Raw genomic sequence first — 22,421 nt, forward strand, 5'->3', positions numbered from 1 at the left:
TAATGTTTGTGTTTTGTTTTTTTTCTATATTCATTTGAATCAGTGCTGTCCTGAAACTTCTTGAGCTATATTTGGTGATCCAAATTTGCCACTGTAGCCCTTTTGCATCTTGCAATTCTATGCAAATTATTCCAGATCATAAGCCCTTTCATATCTGCAAAACAGTCTCCTATTCCATTTCTTTACCATGGTTTCAGCAATACTCAAAATAATGCTCAATTAAAAATTACTGTGATTTAGATTTTTTTCATCAGCTCATCGATCTAGACATTTTTGAAACATCACTTTTACGGATCCGTGCTATATTAGTATTTTTAGTACCAAAGAGACAGAAGTTTTAATATGCTGAGCAGTATCTCCATTCAGAAGCAATTCCATTCCTGTTGCCACTAACATGAAGTTAGCAAAGTCCAGTCCATGCTTGAAATTCTGTGTTGTTTTTTTTTTTTTATTATTATTTGATTTTTATTATCATCATTATTTACATGGTGGCTGGCCACATAGTCTTATCATTCATATCTAGAATATCAGAGATTATGAACTGAAATAATGTTAACAAAACTAACTACATGCAAACTCACCTCTGCTATACACAAAAGAAAGGCCACACAGAAAACAGTTACGTAGTACTGCTGATGAGCTATTGGTCCAAAACAGAGCAAATCTATATGGTCATGCTTTATTATTTCTGTCACCACAGTATGTACAAGTCCTTGATAAGGACTAGGACCTCCACACTTTAGACGCAAACAAAAAGATCACTAATATAACCATCTCTGAATCAGAAGTTAGAAAGTAGACTTTTAAACAGTTTACTGTCTACGTGTCATCTCCAATGAAACAGATAATCAGTTGCTGATTTTAGAGGTAATTCATGTAGAAAACCACTGCCCAAATCACATGGTGTTACAATGCATGCAAATAGGCATCTACCCAAAAGCAGTTCTCATCAGGAACCCTTGAAAAATTGGCCTAATCAAGTTCTGAAGTACTTCCGGACAAAAATATTATTTGCAACAAAACTTCTTTTTTATAGTTGTTGCATGCAGAGTAGTACATTTTACTGTATAATCAACTTTGTAATCACAGATTTCAAGGATTATAAATAATAGATAGGGCTGAACAAGACAGTTAACCAAAGAAATTTTCAGCTGCACATAAAAGCTCATGAATACAATTTCCCTTATTCAGCTAGCTTCATGGACAATGAAGTAATACTTCTTGTAGCCAAACATGTTCAGCTAAATCTTAAGTAACTCGGCATTTCAGATCTAATTGAAGGACATGTTTCCTTTTCTTTAGAAGAAGTTGGTATTTTCAATGGGCAAGGTAGTATCTTGAAACAAATACGCAGAGACAGGAGACTGTGCCTCTTCCAAGTTCAAGGACTAATATAGTTTTATCTTAGCAATTCTATTTTAAAGAAGATTAAAGAAAAAGCTTAAGAAAAAATAGGAAAAACATAACTTATTAAGCTTTAAATACCATTCAAACTATTTCAGAAAGTATAGTACTTTTCCCCAGTGTATCTAAACTTCTAGGTTTCTTTCAAAACAAAAATTAATCTAGTCTGACATTGTTCATTCCAGACTATGGAGCTTCTAATTCTACAGTCAGGAAAACCCTTACCCTTGGCAGATAGGAGTTGAATAAATTTAGTAAATGCAAGATGTAAGACAATAAACTCAGAAGACAGATGGAAGAGCAAGAGGTGGCAAAGTTTGTCAGAGATTGTGACTGGGAATTTGAATGAACCAGGAGAAGACAAGGAAGGAAAACTTTGGTGGAGAAAGCTCAAAAGATTAAAAAGACTTACTCAAATGAAGCAAAGGCTTCAGGAAAAACAATGATTTTAACAAAACAGAAATGGAAGGGAAGATCAAAAATATTGTTTATGGGAAAGAAATGAAAGTGGGAAAAAAAATAAAAATAAAAAGACAAGTAAAATATATAGCCGCATTGTGGTTTTGTTTAGTTTTTGAATAAAGTTTGTTTTACTTAACTTTTGACTCTTTGATTTAATGGTGGCTTGGCTGGTTTTAGTTAAAGTAGTTATAATTTCCCTTTTTTTTTCTATCCTCTGTACATGGAAAAAAAAATCCCTCCGCACTTTGTAGAAAGAAATATTGTCTCACACACACACAAAATTTGAAAAGGTGACAGGTATGGTGGACCGAAATGGTTACATTCAGACACACTGAATTCACCTGTGAAACTAATTCTCATGAATGCATCATAACATGAAATTTAGGAGAAACTTAATGCAATATGACACATAGTATAAGGAAATTATCCAAAATCCTAAGAAAGCACTATCCCCTCTGATGAAAGATTTCTGCCATCAGTGATGCAAACTAACGTCTATCAAAGTCATAGGAAGTTTTAATCAAATAAACTTTTTAGACTCTAGAAGATTAGCATGTTTCTCCACAATCCCTCTTGGCATCTAGAAAATGGCTCTGTTCATCCTGACAATGGTACAGAAGAGGCAGCGAAAATAAAACACACAAAAACAACGTGGTAACTGCATGTTAGCTGGGAAGCTGCACCTAAACTCCTCAGTGAGTGCCTCCCTCTCAGCTGTCACCTTCAGCACTTCTAAGAGAAGCTTTAGCTCACAGATGGGCATTTACAGATGTTTCATTCTCATATTGTCCCTGTAATTTTCCACTTTAAAAATGACTGGCACCCTTACTTAGAGTGGAATTTCCTACATTTTATGCTTATTTTATTTATTTTTCAGCTCTCTTTTTTCTGTCTCCACTGGATACTTACACAGTCAACATGAACTTGGCCCACCCAACTGGTGTGGGTCCTGGCCAAAAGGCAGTGTGCTACTTTCTTAGATTTACTGTTAGAAACTGAGTGAAGACTGATGTGGGGAAGTAAAATAATATGGAGAGACATGATAGAAACATAGAAATTAAGGTATGAAATACATTTACTAAGTAGACCTCTTTCCCTTCTGCACAGAAGTGTTTGGGGAAGATGGCTCCTTCAGCCAGGGGTGAGAGATTTGAACTCTATAGCTAACAGGTGAGCTCTCAAAAGAGCTCTGATTCTCAGCTGATTCATAACTCTGCCAAAAGACTCCAACCGCAATTCTCAAAGAGTCCAAATTTGGTCTAATTCAAATTTACCCCACTGTAAACAATTTTTGGAAATTTGACTTTGATCTATCTATAACTCATATCCCATTTATGAATAACATCTAGCAATACTACCACCCTCATGCAATCCTTTCCACTTTTTTACCTTTAGTTCGGGTGTAGAGAATGTATATAAACTACATAGCACATACCTCTGTCATTTGATGCTACTATAATCACATGAAATAATTATAACATAAAACAAAAAAAAAGAATGCAAAATGGGTTAATTCAGTACAGATGCTCTTCTAAATGAAGCAAGTCTGTGACATGCACTGTAACAGGATATAATTTCAGTAAGTCCTTCAAAGAATTTAAAAAAAAAAAAATCTGCATCCATCCTAGCTAAAGTAAAAGAAAAATAGTAAGTCATCATAATTAGAATAGGTCAGTATACACTTTCCACAGCACAAATCTAACTGCCTTTTTTTTTTTCTCCATGCAGGGACCTGGAGAAGAAAGTGCTCTTCCTTATGCAAGATCCCCTATACATAGAGTGGGTGAAAATTCACATGAGCAGAAACCTTGCACACATACAGATGGTTTTATTTAGTTTAGCCTTCTTCTTACTTAAGCTGATGGTTAATGAAAACACTAGCAAAAATTGGGACAACATAAGTTGAACTTCCACTTGTGAAAATTAAGTTTGGTACTCTCAGTGTGTGCCACTCATTAATGAATAGTTCATCAGATATTTCTGAAAGTTCTGCTTGCTCTCTATCTTCTCAGTAAAGAGAAAAGAGGATGACAGCTTGCAGAGTTACTCTAAAACAGAACCTGAAACTCACCAAGAACTGTTCTCAGAGCATTGTGCGGTATTATTTTTCATACTGATCTAAAGGAGAATCAGGAGAGCAGGAACAGGAATGTTTCATGCAGCACTAGTACTTTGAAATTCAGTCATCTGCAATCTCATCCAACAGGCTACTAGGTGACATCAGTAGATGATAAGACATGATTGCATCCTCACTGCAAATTCCACTCACAAATTCCACTCCAGATCACAAACTCTTAAGTGTCAATACTGTTATACAGCCATTTCTGCTGACTTTCAAGAAGTCACTCCTCTGTAGACAACAGGCACCCTACAAATAGCAAGAATATAATACTAGATAGAAATAATTTTTATCTTCATAGGTTGGCACAATTGTTTTCATATTTTAAATTGTAAAAGTTTGATAGGTATGTGATACATAGATGTTATTTGTTATCTCTACCAGTAAATCTTTTCTATTACTTTTATTAAGGCAGTTGTATAATGTAAATCAGGATGACAATGGTGTTTAAATAAGTACCTAAAACTCAGTTGAGTGAAAAATCTGAGACCAAATTTAATTTTTAAAAGTAGCTACAAATCCAGCCCTTGTGCACAGTAAGATGCCTTTGGGTTGTTTCTGACAGCTCATTTTTCACCCAGATCACTTCAGTATTCCAGGTGAAATAATGCCATAAAAGGATCCCTCAGTACCCAGCTGCATGTTGGGGCAAAACAAACAAACAAACAAACAAAAAACATCAGGCTTGGAAGTCCTTCAGCACCAAAGCCAGCCTACAGAGAAACTGCAGTGTCTGAGTTTATAGCATGTATTACAAATGAGCTCACTTAATAAGGGAAAAACCCTCACCACCAAGGCTTTTGCAGGTACTGTGCCCAGCACAGAATCTTAAAAATGAATCAGGAATGTCTTACCTTGCATCGTTGTTTTTGTGGGTTCTGAAAACAGAGGAATGAGCAGGAGGTAGATGAGGTAGACAAAGGAGAGCCCATTGTAACGGAAAGCACAGGCTGTGAGAAAAGAAAAAGAACATACCGCTTAATCAGGGTAAGCATATACAATAGCACAAAACATTTACAATTTGAGTTTCCTATTTACCATAGCAATTTTTTACCATTTATTTAAGTTATTTCTATGCAAGTGTTCAAGGTGCTGCCTAAATTAATAAAATTAAGTACACTTATGAGGCATTTTCATAGTAATATGCATTTTTAAGCTTAGCACTGAAGATGCATCCAAGTTACAAAGACTGTATGGAATGATGGACAAGTTAGTTGGCAGCTGAACCGGTTACTTTCCTCACCTGTAAACTCACAAAACCACCCCCCCAAAAAATATAGAGGGATGCATAAAGTAGTATTGATTGTCTCTCTTTAAGAAATTACATACAAGTTCATTATATTACAAATAAGGATTATCATTAAATAATGCAGAAAAACAATGAATTGTATTCAGATTCCAAATTAGAGCATGCCTAAAATAACCAGTTGTCCTTTAAATGACATCACTTAATTCGAGAGCAATTTGATTTTTACTGTCACCCATTTGTTTGCTTTTACAAAATCCTTCTAGTGAAAAGATTGTGAATTATAAACGAAAAAGGGCTTGATAACTTGCAACTGGTGTTGTACTGATTTTTATAAAGAATAGAACTCTCCACTAACTTTGTCTAATGTTTCCTATTGTATACATTTAGTGCAAGCGTTTTCCTGGCAACACCCATATCAGCAGGCTGTTAAAAGGGGCAGCAATATTGCTACAACCCAGACACATCCTTTCTAAGGATGTCATGCATATTCTGTGCTGAAAGGATAGTATATGGACTTCCTTACTGAAAGGATAAAAACCTCCACCACCAACAAAATGAAGTAATCTCTAAATCCACTGTGCAGCTGATATCGGAATATTATGAGACCTACTACATTAAACTTTCGCATGAGATAAAGCAACTGCTGAGGAGTCAGGAGATGTCATTTATTCACTCATGGAATGTAACTAATATAAATTCAGTTTTCTCAGCTATATCCAAAACAACTTGATTTTGGAGAAAAAATGCAGCCTTAGTTCTGCCAGAAATGTGTATCCCAAAAGAAAACAAGTTTCTCCAGTCACCACTTCATGAAATGTATTGTTACTATATAGATAATGAGTTGACAACTTAAGCATTAATTGATCCTCATCACATCTCTCCATTCTGGTTATAAATACAAAACCCAAAAAGTCTCACTTTTAACAAACAAATCCATACAACAACTATAATTCTTGTCTTTCAAACTAACTAATGTTTTGAATAAGACTCCAACTCCTTAATAGCCCTGATACAAAGACTTTGGACTCTCGCCCCATATCTGCAGTTTAGCCAAGAAATGTGTGATCTTTATGGGTATATCTGGCAAGAAGGAAGAACAAGTAGCATCTATGTTCTATTTCTAAACGCAATTCTGCCACCAGCCTTCAAAAAAAAAAAAATCCATGAAGTTTAATAGAAGTTTGTTTGGTGTGAAATCCAGAATGCTTAAGAGCAACTTCTGATGTCTGAAAAAAAATTAAACCCAGGCAGACTACTTCTTTTGCTTAATGCTTAAACTTCCTTTACAGACACTGTCTTTAAAGACCACCTGAAGACTTATACTTACATCTGTAACCAAGAAAAAGTAAATGGGCCTATCCCACAGGGAATTTTGTAAGCAATTATCAGAACTTTAAAGTGAACGTACTTGAGAAGAGGGAGTCAGCCCTGCTATATGCACTTACTTACAGGGCACTCTGCAGAGGAGCAGAGGATGTGCTATGACCATTAGTGGCATTCTTGGAAAGAATGGCAACAAGGACACTTCTGAGGTCAGGACAAATCCATAAATCAGCCTGTTTGCAAATTTAATTTGGGGTGGGAAGAAGTTCTTTGGCATCCATAGGGAAAGGTGGTTCAAGGTTGACCTGAAGCCTGATGGCTTTTCCACCAGTATTTAAAGGAAAGGATCAATGTTCTCAGTCACCCTGGTAGCACATCCAGTTATTGCAGAGGCCTAGTCAATCAGCTTTTAATCTTGTTAAGTGGCTTACTTGATTTCAGTACAATATTATACACATTTTCTTCTTACGATAATATTCTTCAGAACTAAGCTTGCTATGTTTCTTGAACAGCATCTAGCAATCAGCTTCATCAGTGCAAGCAAAAAAAAAAAAAAGCAACTGGGTGATTTTAGACAACCACCTCTGTTAGCAGTATGTCAATAAATGCCTTGGTAAAAAGTTCATGTCAAATATATAGAATCTTTATCTATACCCAAGCACCACCTAGTAAAATAATAATCTTGCCTACACATTGCCTGGACAGCTATGCTTATTTAAGCTCTTGCAAGAGCACCAGCAATAAATTTCTCATAATTAATAAATTAAAAAACCCAAAACTTGGCTGTGATTTATTTTTTTTAAACGTCAGTCCATTCACTATTTCCCTATCTTTTTTCATGATCTCCATTCATCTAGTGTATTTTTCTGAAGAGATTAGTGTCTTAAAAAGCTACTCTGCCACAGCAAAAAGCTACAGTCAAACACATTTTTAGTACAATTACAGATTAGAAAACAACTGCTGCAGTGTATTTACATATTTACTCTGCATTATAACTTTATTTGTCAAATACATAGATTCTTAAATTCAAATAGTTTCAATTGGAAAGGACCTACACAAAGATCATTGAGTCCAACTGTCAGGGCTGATCCACAGTTAAAACATCATTGTGAGTGAGATCCAAATGCCTCTTAAACACTGTCAGGCACAGGGCATCAAACACCTCACTAGGAAGCCTGTTCCAGTGTCCAACTAACCTCTTGGTAAAGTTTTTCCTAATGTCTAGTCTGAACCTCCCCTGACACAGTTTTCAGCCATTCCCACACATCCTGTCACCAGATATCAGGGAGAAAAGATGGCCATTTCCCTCTCCACTTTTCCTCCTTGGGAAGTTGTGGAGTTACCCCTCAACCTCCTTTTCTTCAAGCTTAACAAACCCATAGTACATGCCTTGCAGCCTTTTAACCGGCCTTGTTGCCCTTCTCTGACACATTCAAGTATTTTAATGCCATTTTTATACCGTGGAGCCCAGAACTCCACACAATATTCAAGGTGAGGCCACACCAATAGTAAACACAGTGGGATAATTACCTCATTTGAACAGCTGGCTACACTGTGTTTAACGCACCCCAAAACATGGTTTGCCCTCTTGTCTGCCAGTGTACACTGCTGGCTCATGTTTAGCCTACTGTCAACTAGCACCACTCTCAAGCCACTCTTCTCTCAATCTGTAATTTTGTCCAGCATCACTCAATCCCAAATGCAGAATCCAGTTTCTGTCATTAAACTTTATGCCACTGCTGAAGGCCCAATGCTCCAGTCTATCTAGATCCCTCTGCAAGGCCTCTCATTCCTCAAGATTCCACATCACTTCCCAGTTTAGTATCTCCAGCAAATTTACTAAGGATGCATTCAACTCCTGCATCCATATCATTGATTAAAACATTGAACAGAACTGACCCCAATATTGAGCCTTGGGGAATCACACCGCTAGTGATCAGACAGATTACTTCCATTCATTACAACACCTTACACCCTAACATTCAGTCAGTTCTTTGCCCACCATAGCATGTACCTGCTCATCACACAACTGCACAATTTGTCCAGAGGAATGCTGTGCCAAAAGCCTTGCTGAAATGCAGAAAACTTCATCTACCACCTTCCCTTCATCCATTAAGTGGGTACCCTTATTATAGAAGGATATCAAGTTCTGATACTCAAAACTGTCAGGAAGTCATCACTGGACATGAAATCAGCTTCAGTTTGCTCTGAGAAAAAAGAGGATGATCCAAAAAAGCGAACAAACCCATCATCTCTCCCATCAGCACTCCCTTTGTCGTTCACAAAGGTCTCCTTTGCAAAGGCAGCCATAAGCAGATGCCCACCACAGCAAAAATTCCCATCTGAGGTCAATGGGATTCCATCAATGGAAAAAGCACCTACACAAATGACTTTCTTGGCAAGCCAGGTGGCATAGAAATTTCTGGATATTTGGGTTACATTGGTCAGTTTGCACTATCAGTTCTGTCTCAAAATTAATGCAATTTTAGCATTTTACTTTTGTTACCTCTCCTTGAAATTGTCTAATCGATTAGCAAAATTAATTTCAGAGGAATTATTCTTGAACTATATTTACTTTTAAATTTACTGCTTTCTATTTCTAGACTTGCGGAGACTGTGTTCTCAAAGCTTTATTTCTCTGCAACTATATAAAACTGACTGTTAACAGACAATACTTTTCCATACAAACCTTGCCTTATATTTTTTCACATAGGTGCCTGCAGGAATACAAAAATACTTTGAAGACATTTGTTGAAAACAACAACAATAACAACAAAAAACTTCCTAAGCCAAAAATGTTAATTTTATTATATTTTTAATTTTTTATTATATTTATATTATTATATTATTACATTTTAGTATCCCAGAAAACTTTCTGTCTCTTAGTTTCAGGTATATGGATTTGCCTAAAAAGAACAATAAATGCAAAGCTTGAATAGGTAAATACACCACACATACAAAGTCCATGCACAATTTTGTCTTTTCAGATTTTTTAAACAACCTTCCTCAATGTTTTCTAACAGCCTCTAGTAAGAAAACTCTGGAAATAGGATTTTCATCTCTGAAACTCTGCTATTGTTCAGATTCCAATGGCAGCAGTAATTCACAATTGTGAAAGGACATAAAAACCAACTACTGATATACAACATATTAGCATATTAGAAGTAAACTCGTTTTTTTTCTAATTAGCTCTTTTATAGTTTTATAATAACTTTAAAGCATCTTCCCCTGGGTGGAGAAAAATGAGTGCTCTGTAACACACGAAATTGAATTCTCCATTCATAGGTGATTATTTTAAATGTTTTTGTTTTTATGCATAACATAGCAGAAAAAAATATTCTCTTTAAATCATTATCTCACAACTATATCTAAGACAAAGTCATGATAATTTCATATACCTTTACGCATACCAGTCAAAAAGAAATATATAGTAAAAAAATAACATGCAGATTTATAAAATTTTCAAACTGCCATACAAATTATTTGTGGCAAAAACAAATAAATAGAAAGATAGCTGTGGAGTATCTCATCTTTTTTACATTGTCATTTGATCAATCAGATTAAAAATTAGACACAGATAACTAATGTTTACATTTCACCATGTCTGTAAATGTATTCATAACTCACTAATCCCACTATATGTAATACATATCTTTAATATATATGTATGTATATACTTTAACACACATTCATAAAGAAAAAAAAAATCAATAAAGCCTGCTCTGCCAATGCATTTTGCGGAGCTATAGAGAACAGAAATAACCGCTGAATACTTAAGTTTTGCAATGGAGAACACATTACAAAATATTTTTTTCTCCTATTATGTTACATTAACTAGAGCAAATATTTCTGTTTAAAGCCTTAAAAAAGCCCCCAAATATGAGTAGAATCATTAACATAATGATCCATAATTTCTATTAGATAAGAGTATCAGAATATGTGAGGTTTAAGAACCACTCCTTCCCCAGTCTTACACAAGAATTAATAATTGAGTTCTTTTCTCTGCTTTTGAAATTAAGAAGAATTGACATTACACCTGGGAACTTACAGATTATTAACATTTTAAGGGTTGTTTGTACATTTCTTGGCACAGTCAATAAAAACAGTCAATATTTCAGCACTAAAAGAGAACATTCATTATTGTATTTGCTTTTTCCTAAAAAAAAAAAAAGAAACGTGCATTTCACTGTGATTTCACACAATCATCATCTAAAATTATGTGAAAAGAACATACTCTTAAGTGAGATATCTTTCAAAATTAATTTTTCTCTTCCTTTATTAGGCAATACACTTTTAAATGTCCCAGACTACAGATTATACATCTCTGTACATATGCATTCAAAAACAAAAATAAGGGATTCCCAGACAGCCCAAAATTTATATCTCATTAAGGAAAACTGATGTTTGCTCAAACTATTTTAAAGTGAACCATATCTTTAACACAGAATTAGTACAAGAACTATTTTTCAAGTTTTTATTAAAATAAAGTTGGAAATTTTAACTCATTCTTGGGATAGATATGTGCAGCATACACCATACAAAACAGAAAATCCTAAATCATATGATAACTTATAAATGTTTTGTTCTAGATTTTAATTTTCAGTATTATACGACAGCCAAAGAAGCATGTTTTAACACTTGAAGAAATCTACTACTATTCTTAGACTCACCACCAAGTTTCAAGATGTAAACACTGGGTATTTCCAAGCAAACATCAGAATTCTAACACCTGCACTAGGTTATTATTTTCATATTTACACTAACAGCTCTTTCTTTTTTTCTACTTAAAGAGGTTAATTTTTATAGAACATGCATTTCATCTATTAAACAAGAAAACTTGGAGGGCAAAACAGGGTGGTAATAGAGGAATCTGATCTTCAAAAGGTATGGAAAAAAATAACTTCATGAAAGATTTTAGTTTCGCTCTACACAAATTTTAAAAGAAATTCCATTCAGAAGATGAGACTATCTGTTCCACATCAGCCTTCAAGAGTGTGTGCATACTATCAAAGGGCTACTGACTTGTAAACTAGAATTGTAAGCTAGTGTTAAAAGCCACTACCACAGAAAATATGACAGGCAGATGAAGACACAATTAGCCATCCTGTCACTATTTCTGAATTTATCTTAATAAAAAGTCACTATTGTTAATGTTAACAGAATAACACAATGCTTGTTATACCCTCTTCTGTTTAAGAAATGTGCTGAGATTTTTTTCATATATTTCTTTCTATATTCTTTCCACATTATTCTTAGCATTATCCTTTCTAGATTAATTTGTTCATGTTTATGTGTGCAATAGCATGAGAAGGAATCACTTCAGCGAACTAAATGCCATATGTCTTCTACCTTCATTCAGCAGGATATTGCACAATGTTTGCATCCTGATTAACAACTTTATAACTGCAAGATTATTAAGAAAGCTATGCAAAGATTTGTACCTTTAGACTAAACTTTGGTTTAACATTCGTGCTTACTTTTCCAGTGACAAGAAAAACATTCAACAAAAATGTTCACCCCTTAAAAAAGGAGGTTAATTTCAAATTTTCTACCAGTTACATCCTCAGAGCTCTGAAAACACCCAATCAACACCTAATTTAGATGACTGATATAGACTAAAGCAGACAGCCTTTTCTACTAGGTTTAGCATGGGAATGAGAAACTGGTGTAAACCCAAGATAACATGGTTCTGGTGCAAAGGACCAATCTATGAACTTAGAGTAAAATAATTGCTGAAACAAATACATCTCTTCCAAATCAAGGTGCTCTATAAGACCATCCACGAATGTGCACAATGAATGGTTAATTTTACATGAGGACATACAATCAAGATTCTCCTGGACTGTCAATAAAATGCTGTCTTAATGACATGATTATTAGGCCTCTACACTTGCACTGCCCTCCAGTAAAGCATTAACCAGTCAGTTTCCACGTTATTTAGAATATTCAAAGCTTTGAGATTGTTTTTATTTCTTTCTTTTACCCCCAATCATCTTACTGGACATCAAAGGCTGCCTAACCAATGCAAGTAGATCCCACATTAGACCTCACCCTTCAGGCAACAACATTTCCTCTAGAAAAATCGGTGAACAAGAACAAAAGTACAGGAAAAATATCAGTGGTGTTTTCTAGAAGCATTATTACTGAATTCAGTGATAAAGCAGGAGCTGGGCTGTAACCCACTCACAGCCGTAAAGGCAATTTCTTCCCAAAAATCCACAGCTCACCTCTAACTTGAAAAAATAATGCCTTATAGTGTCAGTCCACCACAAAAACTCCAAAAGACCTTTCATTTTAGTATTCAGGACAATTACACGCTTGGGTCAGGGTCTGGAGCAAATGACCCCACTAAGGAGAAGCCCCTGAGGACTTGGGAGGCCACGGCCTCAGCCCAACCCCAGGCAGGTACCTGGTGCCCCTGGCCACCCCACTCCCGGTGGGGCAGTGGGACGGGGCCTGGCTGCCAAGCCCGCCCTGGGGGACCTGGAGGAGACTCCATAGCCCCTGGTTTATTTTTTGGGGAAAGAGCCAAAGTTTCTCCTCATGTATGTACATCCCTGTTTCCGCTCTACAGTTAAAAAGTCAGCTCTCACTGTTGATAAAGCGCAGTTCAGATATTCTGAGCAACATTTCAAAACTGTAGTAAAACTGACCGTGTAGACTATGCATAAGCTCAATAAAGAGAAAAATTCAATGCTAAAAGAGAGAAGGGCATTTAAAATTTACAGAATAAGAACCATCCTGAAAAAAAGATTTTGCAAGGAAAAGGAGTTAAATACAAAAGAAAAAAAAAAAAAAAAAGAAGAAAAACCCACACAGCCAGAGTGACAACAAGTATTTCCAATAGCTATATGATATGGAGACAGAAGGCCAAGACTACTGAGTAGACTGTTCTACTGCTATTTGTGTCTGCATAAAGCTTGCGTTTTTTGAAGTTTTTTTTTACTTTTGCTTTCTAGTAATACACTATCTTAATTTCAACCACAAATACGAAAAGAAATGAAAACAGAATTTTCCTTCTTTTTAGGCGGTTTCATGCATGCAGTGTTCTTTAAAACCAACCAAAACACACACATATGTGCTCACACAAAATATTAGTAAATTGTCCTCAGATATTTAGTGACAGTCATTGCTGCTTTTGCTGCTGGGTCAGGGGTGTGTTTGAGGAGAAAGCCAAACAGCAAAACCAAAGAGGATGTTCAAGGCTTGCACTTTTGTCTAAGCATTATTTACAAAACAATGTACTATGAAAATAAGCTCGCTCACTGTTGGCTGGATAAAACAATCCATTATTTAATAGTCACAAAATTGAATCTCTCAGAAAAATGCAGCAGCCACTCTTGCCTGCAGCTATCCAAGTATAATGGAGAACAAGCCCCACATCTCCGTTTCAGCTCAGAGACACAAGTGCAAATCTTATTAAGTCTGCGTGGATTTCCCACTTTCACCTGACACAGCCATGACTGGCCTAGTGCAGTAAAAAATAATAAAACAAGTATACTTAAAATTAAATTTGTTGCTGTACAAAGTTTGTGCTACCATTTTGTGAAGAGGAAATGGAAAGTTGAAATACTACCATAAGTTGCTATTTTTATACCTTTTTGCATTTCACATTCTATTTTGTTTCAGATACTCTGAATTTTCCTCCAAAATTCTTTACAATAACAAGGAAACAATTGCCACTCATTGTAACTTTAGATATGCTGTAAACATAAGAACGAAACTTTGAAAGTGACCAAAAACGTTCCTCTTCTAGAACTCTACATTATAATAATGTCAAGTATCTGGCAGGCATGCTGCCCAGTGAGCTTTAGCAATCTGGGAACTTTATTTCTTCTTACTGAAATTCAGAAGAAGAGGATAAATCCTGGCATAGTTTTGCTCTCACTTACTTCTCAGTAACTCCAGTTGCAATAATGCTTATAACAGATGAGATTGGAATTAAACACTGCTGTGTAAAATAGTTAACTGAAACACATGTAATCTTATCATCCCTTTAGTGCGAATTAATGGTTGCAGCTTACAGTGTGCAGTACAGAACCACACATAACTGCGTTAGCTCAGGACAAGTTACCTCCCACATCAACCACTACTCCTTCAATGTTAAAGAGCTCTTCTGATAATACTGTGCTAACGTATGAAGCTCCCACCTTGCTCCTGAGCCAGTATTTTGACATGGTGCTGTTCTGTGCAGCATCATGAAGCTAGCATGTGCTATGCACAAGCTTTTTTTTTTTTTAAATCCATGAATTCTTCAATAAACAGATAAATACTACACATTCGGTTCACATCACTTTTACAATCACATTTTTCACTGGTCAGTGCTCATCAGGAGAGCTGACTGCTGGACAGTGAACACTTTTCACATTTTGTTTTTATTTTTTTTTGTTTTTGACTTTTTTCCCCTTTCTTTCTCAGAGTAGCAGTTCCAGTAAGCTTTCTCTCCATCAGAAACCATCTGGAACCAGTTATAATTTTGTGGCAGACTGTCTGGGAACTGAGTGCAGAGAGAGAAGAAGACAAAAACCCTTGTTCCCCTCTTTCTTTCAGCTCTAGAAATGTATCTTAGGTACACAGGCATACTCCCGACCTGTCTTTGAAACAAGGAAAATGAACAAAAGACCTGAGACGTAAGCATACCACAATGATCACCTTTCCCAGAATAATGAATTTTAAAAGAGTATCTACGCTCGCATACAAATCCAATGTCAATAAGTTTTTTAAATTAAGTATACAAGTATTTATTAAGTAAAATCCATGATGGACACCATCACCAGCACACTTTGCCGTTAGAAAGATCTACTTAACATTACACTTCATTTCAAGTTCAACTGCAAACTTTCTATCTTCTCTTACATTGCATTTATGTTTTCATATTTCTACATTGTAGCAGTAATCCCTTACTCAACAAATCAATCTGCTTCAAGGTTGGTGGTTGCTTTGATTTATGATTTTTTGATGCTTCTTTAATTTCACTTCCAGTCTCTTCTGTCACAGCGGTCATTCCAGGCACACTCTTTCCTCACCTACTTCATGATAAACACATGCCAAAGTAACCTCTACTCAGAAAACAGCAGTCCTAACCTCTAACACCCAAAAATGGGGTGGGCAACAAGATTCTCTTTTTTACATGACTATATGTTATCATCAAGCAGGACAGAACACCAGACTTCAAAACCCTGAGCACTCAACTTTCACGGAAATCATATTTTGCATGTCTTCATGTATTCACTGGTCAGGTATGAGGAAGATGATGTCGTATTCCTCCGTTGAGGTAGCTGCCCATGGAAGGGGGACTGCCTGGTTCTCGTTCTGGCTCCAGCAACTTCTCAGGCATTTTATTCAGTGCCTGCTGTAATGTTAAACGCGTGAGCTTATTTTATGTCTTCAAGCTGCCCATTCTCTTTCTAGGAAAGTAACTGGGAACTAAAGAAATTACTCTGTTCCTCATTCATCTTCATAGGATGACGAAAGCATGTTCCTTGCCCCCTGGACATCCGGAAAGAGCAGTCCACTTGTGCTGCTACAGTTGCATAACCCTGACAAGACTAAAAATAACAGCAAACACAGAACACAGATGACAAACAAAATTCACACAGGGCTACTGCTAAACAACATCAACCAAGGACAGATACGGAGACACTCGTGTGACAGAGAGATCTCCACAAGCAGATCTACACCTTCACTTAGAGCCACTAAGAAGCTATCAGACACCAGGAACTCAGCCAAATTCTCCCAGCAATTTACAAGTGAAAATGTCAGCACATGTTACTAATCCCCAAAGACATCCAAAATTCTTGTCCTTTAAAACACATAAATCACCATAAATTAACTGGCATAAGATACAGTAAGAACTTTTTTTTTCTTTTTCTTTTTGCCAGCCGTTGCTTACACTGACACCAGTCCTAAAAAACCCTGAATCAGAGGAAGGACGTGGCAATAAAACTAACCCAGACAAACGCCTCTGAGGAATATAAACATTACTAAACATCAGAGAGGTGTTAACACTAAGAAATATGAGTGTCATTAGTGAAGTTACAAATAGGAATGCAGTGTTTAAAACTCTACTGTTGTTTATTCCAGTAAAAGATAGATAAACTTCCTTTCTTGGCCCATCACTGAAAAAAAGAAGGTTGAAACTGCAAGTAACAAATCTGGGTGATGACGGAACACTTCAGACAGTGTTACAAAGCCACTGTGTTCACCAAAGGAAACAGAATTTCAAAAGCAGTTATCTCCAGGATATGTCAATTGTGTAAAAGAGATACAAATCCCTCATTCATGTAGTCACTACTCCAAACTGATATTTCATGTACAAAATGATAAATCATTTTTTGTTTGAAGAGGAATTGTGTATTTCTTTCCCTCCTTAAGAATATGTTAAGTATTTTTCTCTTATTGTGAAGATGTCAAATTTCAATATGTCATAAGAATATACTCAGGAATGCCATGAATTGCCTTGCAAACTATTTCTCATAACTAGGTACTTGCAAAGGATCCTAAGGAACTCAAAATTCACAGAATCAAGGGAGATGTTGGGAGACCTTATAACTGCAAATCTGTTTTGATCCCTAAAATTGGTGATTCTAGAGAACTAGTATTAAACCCATCTGACTTCCAATTAAATTTCACCTGAACATGCCCATCATCCTTGCTATGCATTTGAAATACAACACTTACGTAGCACTGGGTGAAAAACATCTATCAGAAGTCATACTACTGAGAAAGGACCATGACCTTGTCCAGTTTTCAAACAGAAAGACAGTGTGCATATAATCATGTAAGAAAACAGAAAACCACACACATCTCCACGTTGCATTTATTCTGAGTAGAGATATTCCCCAGAAAGCATAGGGCACATGTTAAAATTTTATCTGTTTCTGCGCACATCACTCAAGGCATGTTTTATGCCCTCAGAGTTCTGCAATGTACGTTTGGTACTCAATTTGTGTTGCCAAATCTCTGGTACTTATTGGAGGCCTTCTACAGATTGATGCTCCATCACAGTGCATCTATAGCAATGTTTTCTTTCTCTGGACTATGAATTGCAGAAATTCCCCCAGACCTTTGATAAGCTCCCAGGCAAATTTTAACAACAAGACTGGAAATTCAAAATGATTTAATAACTCTTTCATGTTTATATAACAAAGCATTGTGTCCTTGTCCAAGAACATTTGAATGTGGGAAGTTAAGAAGAAGTTTAACTTGAAGAAAACTTCCCACGCAGTTAGTAATTCTAATCTGTTTATATCTAGGCTCAATAAAAAGTCTGACTACGTATTTCTTTGGAGTCAGGCCACTGTCCCAAAGATACCCAATTATATTATGTAGTACCACATCAGCAGAGAAAGAAAGGCAGTCACACCCCACCATGAAAATTAGGATTCTGGATTCACCACTGCATGGCTTTCAGTGCTCTCAATGCAGCCAATCACAAAAGAAAGGACTGACTGTTGCAGAGAAAAGAAGAGATATTAAAAACCTATTTTTGTTAGGCCTGTTCTGAACACATGAAGACCGGTACGGATAAACTTAAGTGTCACAACGTAGATCTTCATTCTCAAAATGTAATAGTGCATTTTTCTCACTTAAAGAAAAAAACTACCACCACAACAAAACAAAAACAAACAAAGAAAAACAAACAAACAAAAAACCACCAGCATCTCTTTAATTGGGCAAGATCTCAAATTTAGAGAAATAAGTCCACTGAAAATCTCAGAAGATCCGTTTCTTGAGAAAGAGCTGAAGTATATATCCTGAAGGATTAAAACTAAGTGAAGGGTGCATTAAATTTGATTTAAACATATCCTGAAAATTTAAGCAGGATACAAACAGCCAGCTGTCTTTCAAGTAAAAAATGTGTTTTTCTTTGCAATCTCAGCAGAGAAGCCAATGATCCCTTACTGACAAGAGTTCTATATACAATGAAGATAACAGCGATAAAGACTTACATAATCCTTGTAACTTTGTTTACAAGCACTCCCATTAGTATAAAATTTTATCTCGTCAATAAAGTATTTTTGTCAGTAAACCTACAAAAATTTATACCAGCTAAGAACATAAACCAATGATTTCAACGTGGTCTTTATGAGTAAACTGACCAGAATTAGTCTTGGATGAAGTTTGTAGCTCCAGTGAAGAAATGTTCTAAGTAAAATGTTGGGTTTTGATTGAATACAGAGGCAGCCAGTCAGTTTGTCAGGAGTGTTCTTGTTTGTCTAGAAAAACAACTAAATTCTGGCTTTACCACAAGTCATTAAGAACTAGAAGTGTGAAGATGAAGCTGAGTAAATGAAAACATCCACTGACAAGCTTGAGAGATACCTAACTCAGTAATGCTGTTCTGTTAATGTGTTGTCAGGTCAAAAGAGGAGAGACTATCTACTGCAGATGACAAAAAATGTTCTTGCTAAACAAGTAGTAGTAGTAGTAGTAGCAGTAGTACTTACTGTTAAAAAGGATTAATTGAAATAAATAAGTTACTGTGGTTTTTTTGTTTTGTTTTTAAACCAAGAAAAATGAGAATTATTTTTCTTTTTAAAAAGGAGGAAATAATGCCTGAAATATTTATGCCATAGAAGCTGCAGCTGTGAAACTTTTTCCTGCCTTATCCATTCGTATGAGATTCCCCCGCAAGTGCAATTAACTATCCACTTATAAAACACTTCAAAAGGTCATTGTAGTTCACTTTGAACGTTCAGTGCTCCCACATAATCTTGCTTTTTGCCACTGAAAGAATTTTGAGAACTAAATTGTTTTGAATCTAAAACTTCCAAGTTATTTCATTGTAGCTCAAGAAAATACACTATTTAAAAAACAAAACAAAAACAAAAAACCTTACCACCACCACCCCCAGCATCTTTGATCAGAAGAAAAGCATACCAGCAGCAAAATTCACATAACTCACCATGATATCAATTTCTAGCATAAAGTGGGCTAGGACCCTGCTATCAACATACATTAAAGAAAACTAGAGTTAGGGTGATTTCATAATCAGAAAGAGATTATCAGTATATGACTACAAGTATTTACCCTTTGTTTAAGGCGTCACTGTCTACTAGTAAAAATATCGCTCTTCTATAAATAATATTGTATGCCAAGACTGCAAAAGTTCTACAAATTTATAAGATGTTCAGGATTCCAATTTTGGAACAGTTCTCACCAAATCCTGCCCAACTTTGATCCCCAGTAAATATTCTAAGATGAGGTTTCTGACGGCCACTACCTCTTAGTGTTGTAAGTTCATGGGATAAAGGATGAAGACCCAACCCCAAAGTACAGCGGCATACTTTGCCATCAACAGCACAAAAATTTGTATCCCACTTGGATTTGACAGCAGTGGAGTCATCACCTTGGAACTTGCTCAACTTTACCTGCTTTTAAAACTGCCCTTTACTGCACCCCGCACATGCCAGCAGCCAAAAGAGGTCTGCAAAGGCCCCAGGCCCCTACCCAATGCCTCTGCAGTGAGGAAATGCCAAGTTGTGTGGTACAGGGCACCAACATTTCTCCTCATCACCCCCTTGCTTTGGAAGTCTCCTCTTCAACTGCTACCACGAGGTTATTTAACAGCTAAAAAGGCTTTGCTGGCATGGAAACAGTGGCACTGTTTTATGAAGGCAAAATGCCTGATGCACAAACAAAGCAATGGAGCATATTAGAGTATGCCTATGTATTTAGGGCCATGTGTTTTCCTTGGCAGCAAAGCTGAAGGAATTCTTTCGCCTATACCCTGCAACTCCTGAGCCACCACCAGCTTGAGTGCTTGTGGTGCTCAGTGCTGGCATGACTGAAGCAGGGAGCACCCTGTGGAAAGGGCGGTGAAGGGTGACCAGGAACTTGAGAAACTCACTAGTAGAGACAACGGTGTAATGTTATGCTTACACAAGTAAGAAACCAAACCACAGAAAATGAATTGACTTTACCACGTTTACATGACAGCCCTGTAGCAAGCTGATCCAAGTGCCTAACCTGCAGTTCGAAGAGCACAACCTGTCCAGAAAAATATATTCTTGCCTCTCTCCCAAAGTGGTGGCAGATATACATACAAGAAAGACTTTACTCCAGAATCAATTCTCTTTGAAACACACAAAGCAACAGGGAAACCCCACAGTGGAAAAATGACACCCCCAGTCATATCTGTACCATTTTTTTCCAATTTTTCTTCTTGCATCATTTTCTGCTTGAAAACATAATGGAGGAACTACTTCTTACTTTGTTTATGTTCTTATGCTGTGCTGACCACTGCAGTGTCTAAACACCTTTCAGGAAAAGATGCATACATGCCAAACGCTGCCATGCTTTTTTGAAATAAATGGAGGTGGTGAAAGGATGAGTAGCAGTCCATGTTATTTGTTAATAGTAGACTGCATTATAGGAAATCATTAATCTAATAATAGATTTCTTAAAATTCTCAATCATATCTTTCCTAAACCTAATGTTTATTCCTGCATTTATGATTCAACTCCCAAACTTCTGGCACTCCAAAAAAAAAAAAATGTGCAAGACAACACCCATTTGAGAAATTAGCGTGTTTGCTTTCTTGGTCTTCTCACATTTTAGGCTAACCAGTTAGTTTAAATTTGGTTTTGGTATCACTAACCTAATAGATCGACCTTTAAGGGAAGACTAGGTTTTACAGAGATAGCAGAAGGAAATTTATACATTATTCTAAACCATTAGGTGCTTTTCCCTCATCCTCTAAATTGTCAAGGAGTTCTTGAGGTTTCTCTTTCCCATTGTTCTATCTTGGTTTATTCCCCCCAAATTCCCAGCTATTCCAGATAAATCACAGTTCAAAATTAAAGGATAAAATTCCAATAAACATCACATAATGATCTGAAATAAGCTAGTCACCATCTTCACCAGTTAATCACACAAAATCTGATGGTAGGCTTATTTGAGCCTCAAGGAAACAACAGGTATCACAGGGAGCTCGTTCAAATGAGTACAGTAGTAGCCTGATCCTGCACTCCTTAAGCAGTTTCATCCTCTTTCCCAGCACTGTTCCAATCAGAGCAGCTGAATTCACAAAGTTTAACAGTAACCACAATCTAGTAGCTAAACTTGCTTGTACGTTAGACAAAATATATTGCTTGTTCATAAACCACTGTAACTTGATCAACCACACTGACTCAAAAACTTTCATACAGAGCATTTCTCAAAACAGGAACAGACTAGAAACCTGTCCTTTAGAAATACTTTTGCACTACATTAAGTGACCTTGAACAAACAATATTAAATCTAAAATATGATCCATCTCAAAATGTTTGGGAATGCTGTTCTCTTTGTGGGTATAATTTCTGTAAAGCAAACAAATTTTTAGTTCAGCTCCATGGCAAGACAACAATGTGCATGCCATGCTCTCACACTCTTCAGTCAGCAGACAATCAACTAGTAAATTTGTTTCTTCAAGCTCAAAGTGCATGGAATATAAAGCAGTTCTAAAATAAGCCAAATACAGAATGGTTTCACCCCAAAATTGGAACTGTCATCATAGCCCAAGAAGAATAAAAGTTTCTTTTCTGTCTAGAAGACAGTTTGAGTTGAGCTTGGTAAGAATACTTCTAAACCCTGAAGCACCATGTGAAGCTTCATGTATTGTACAGCCCAACAAGGCTGCCTTTGTTGATACACAGATAGTGAAGTAGCTTTACATGCTTGCCCATACAGAGTTAGAGGTTTAACTCCAGATTCCTAAAAGCACACAACATATTTGTGACTATGGGACAGGCTCATAATTCAATTTCTACATTTTTGTTAATTTAGCTTATCTCTCCTGCCAAAAATGCAATCATTTTCCTGAAAATGAATGCCAACCTGGTAAGTCAAAAGCCATTTATCAGTTTGTAGCTAAGAAATATT

At 36.3% G+C, this 22,421-nt stretch overlaps 1 protein-coding gene across 8 annotated transcripts in view; it reads right to left on the bottom strand.

Annotated features, from left to right (window-relative positions):
* Positions 1–22,421, bottom strand: part of PIEZO2 (piezo type mechanosensitive ion channel component 2) — a 320,203-nt gene that overhangs the window by 252,712 nt on the left and 45,070 nt on the right. For all 8 annotated transcript variants that reach the window (XM_083826665.1, XM_083826663.1, XM_083826662.1 and 5 more), the window contains one exon: positions 4,840–4,935. In XM_083826665.1, coding sequence (XP_083682791.1) covers positions 4,840–4,935 — 96 coding nt within the window. The remainder of the gene's footprint in view (positions 1–4,839; positions 4,936–22,421) is intronic.

Source organism: Anser anser (genome assembly GCF_964211835.1).
Source record: "Anser anser genome assembly, chromosome: 2".
NCBI classification, from domain to species: Eukaryota; Metazoa; Chordata; class Aves; order Anseriformes; family Anatidae; genus Anser; species Anser anser.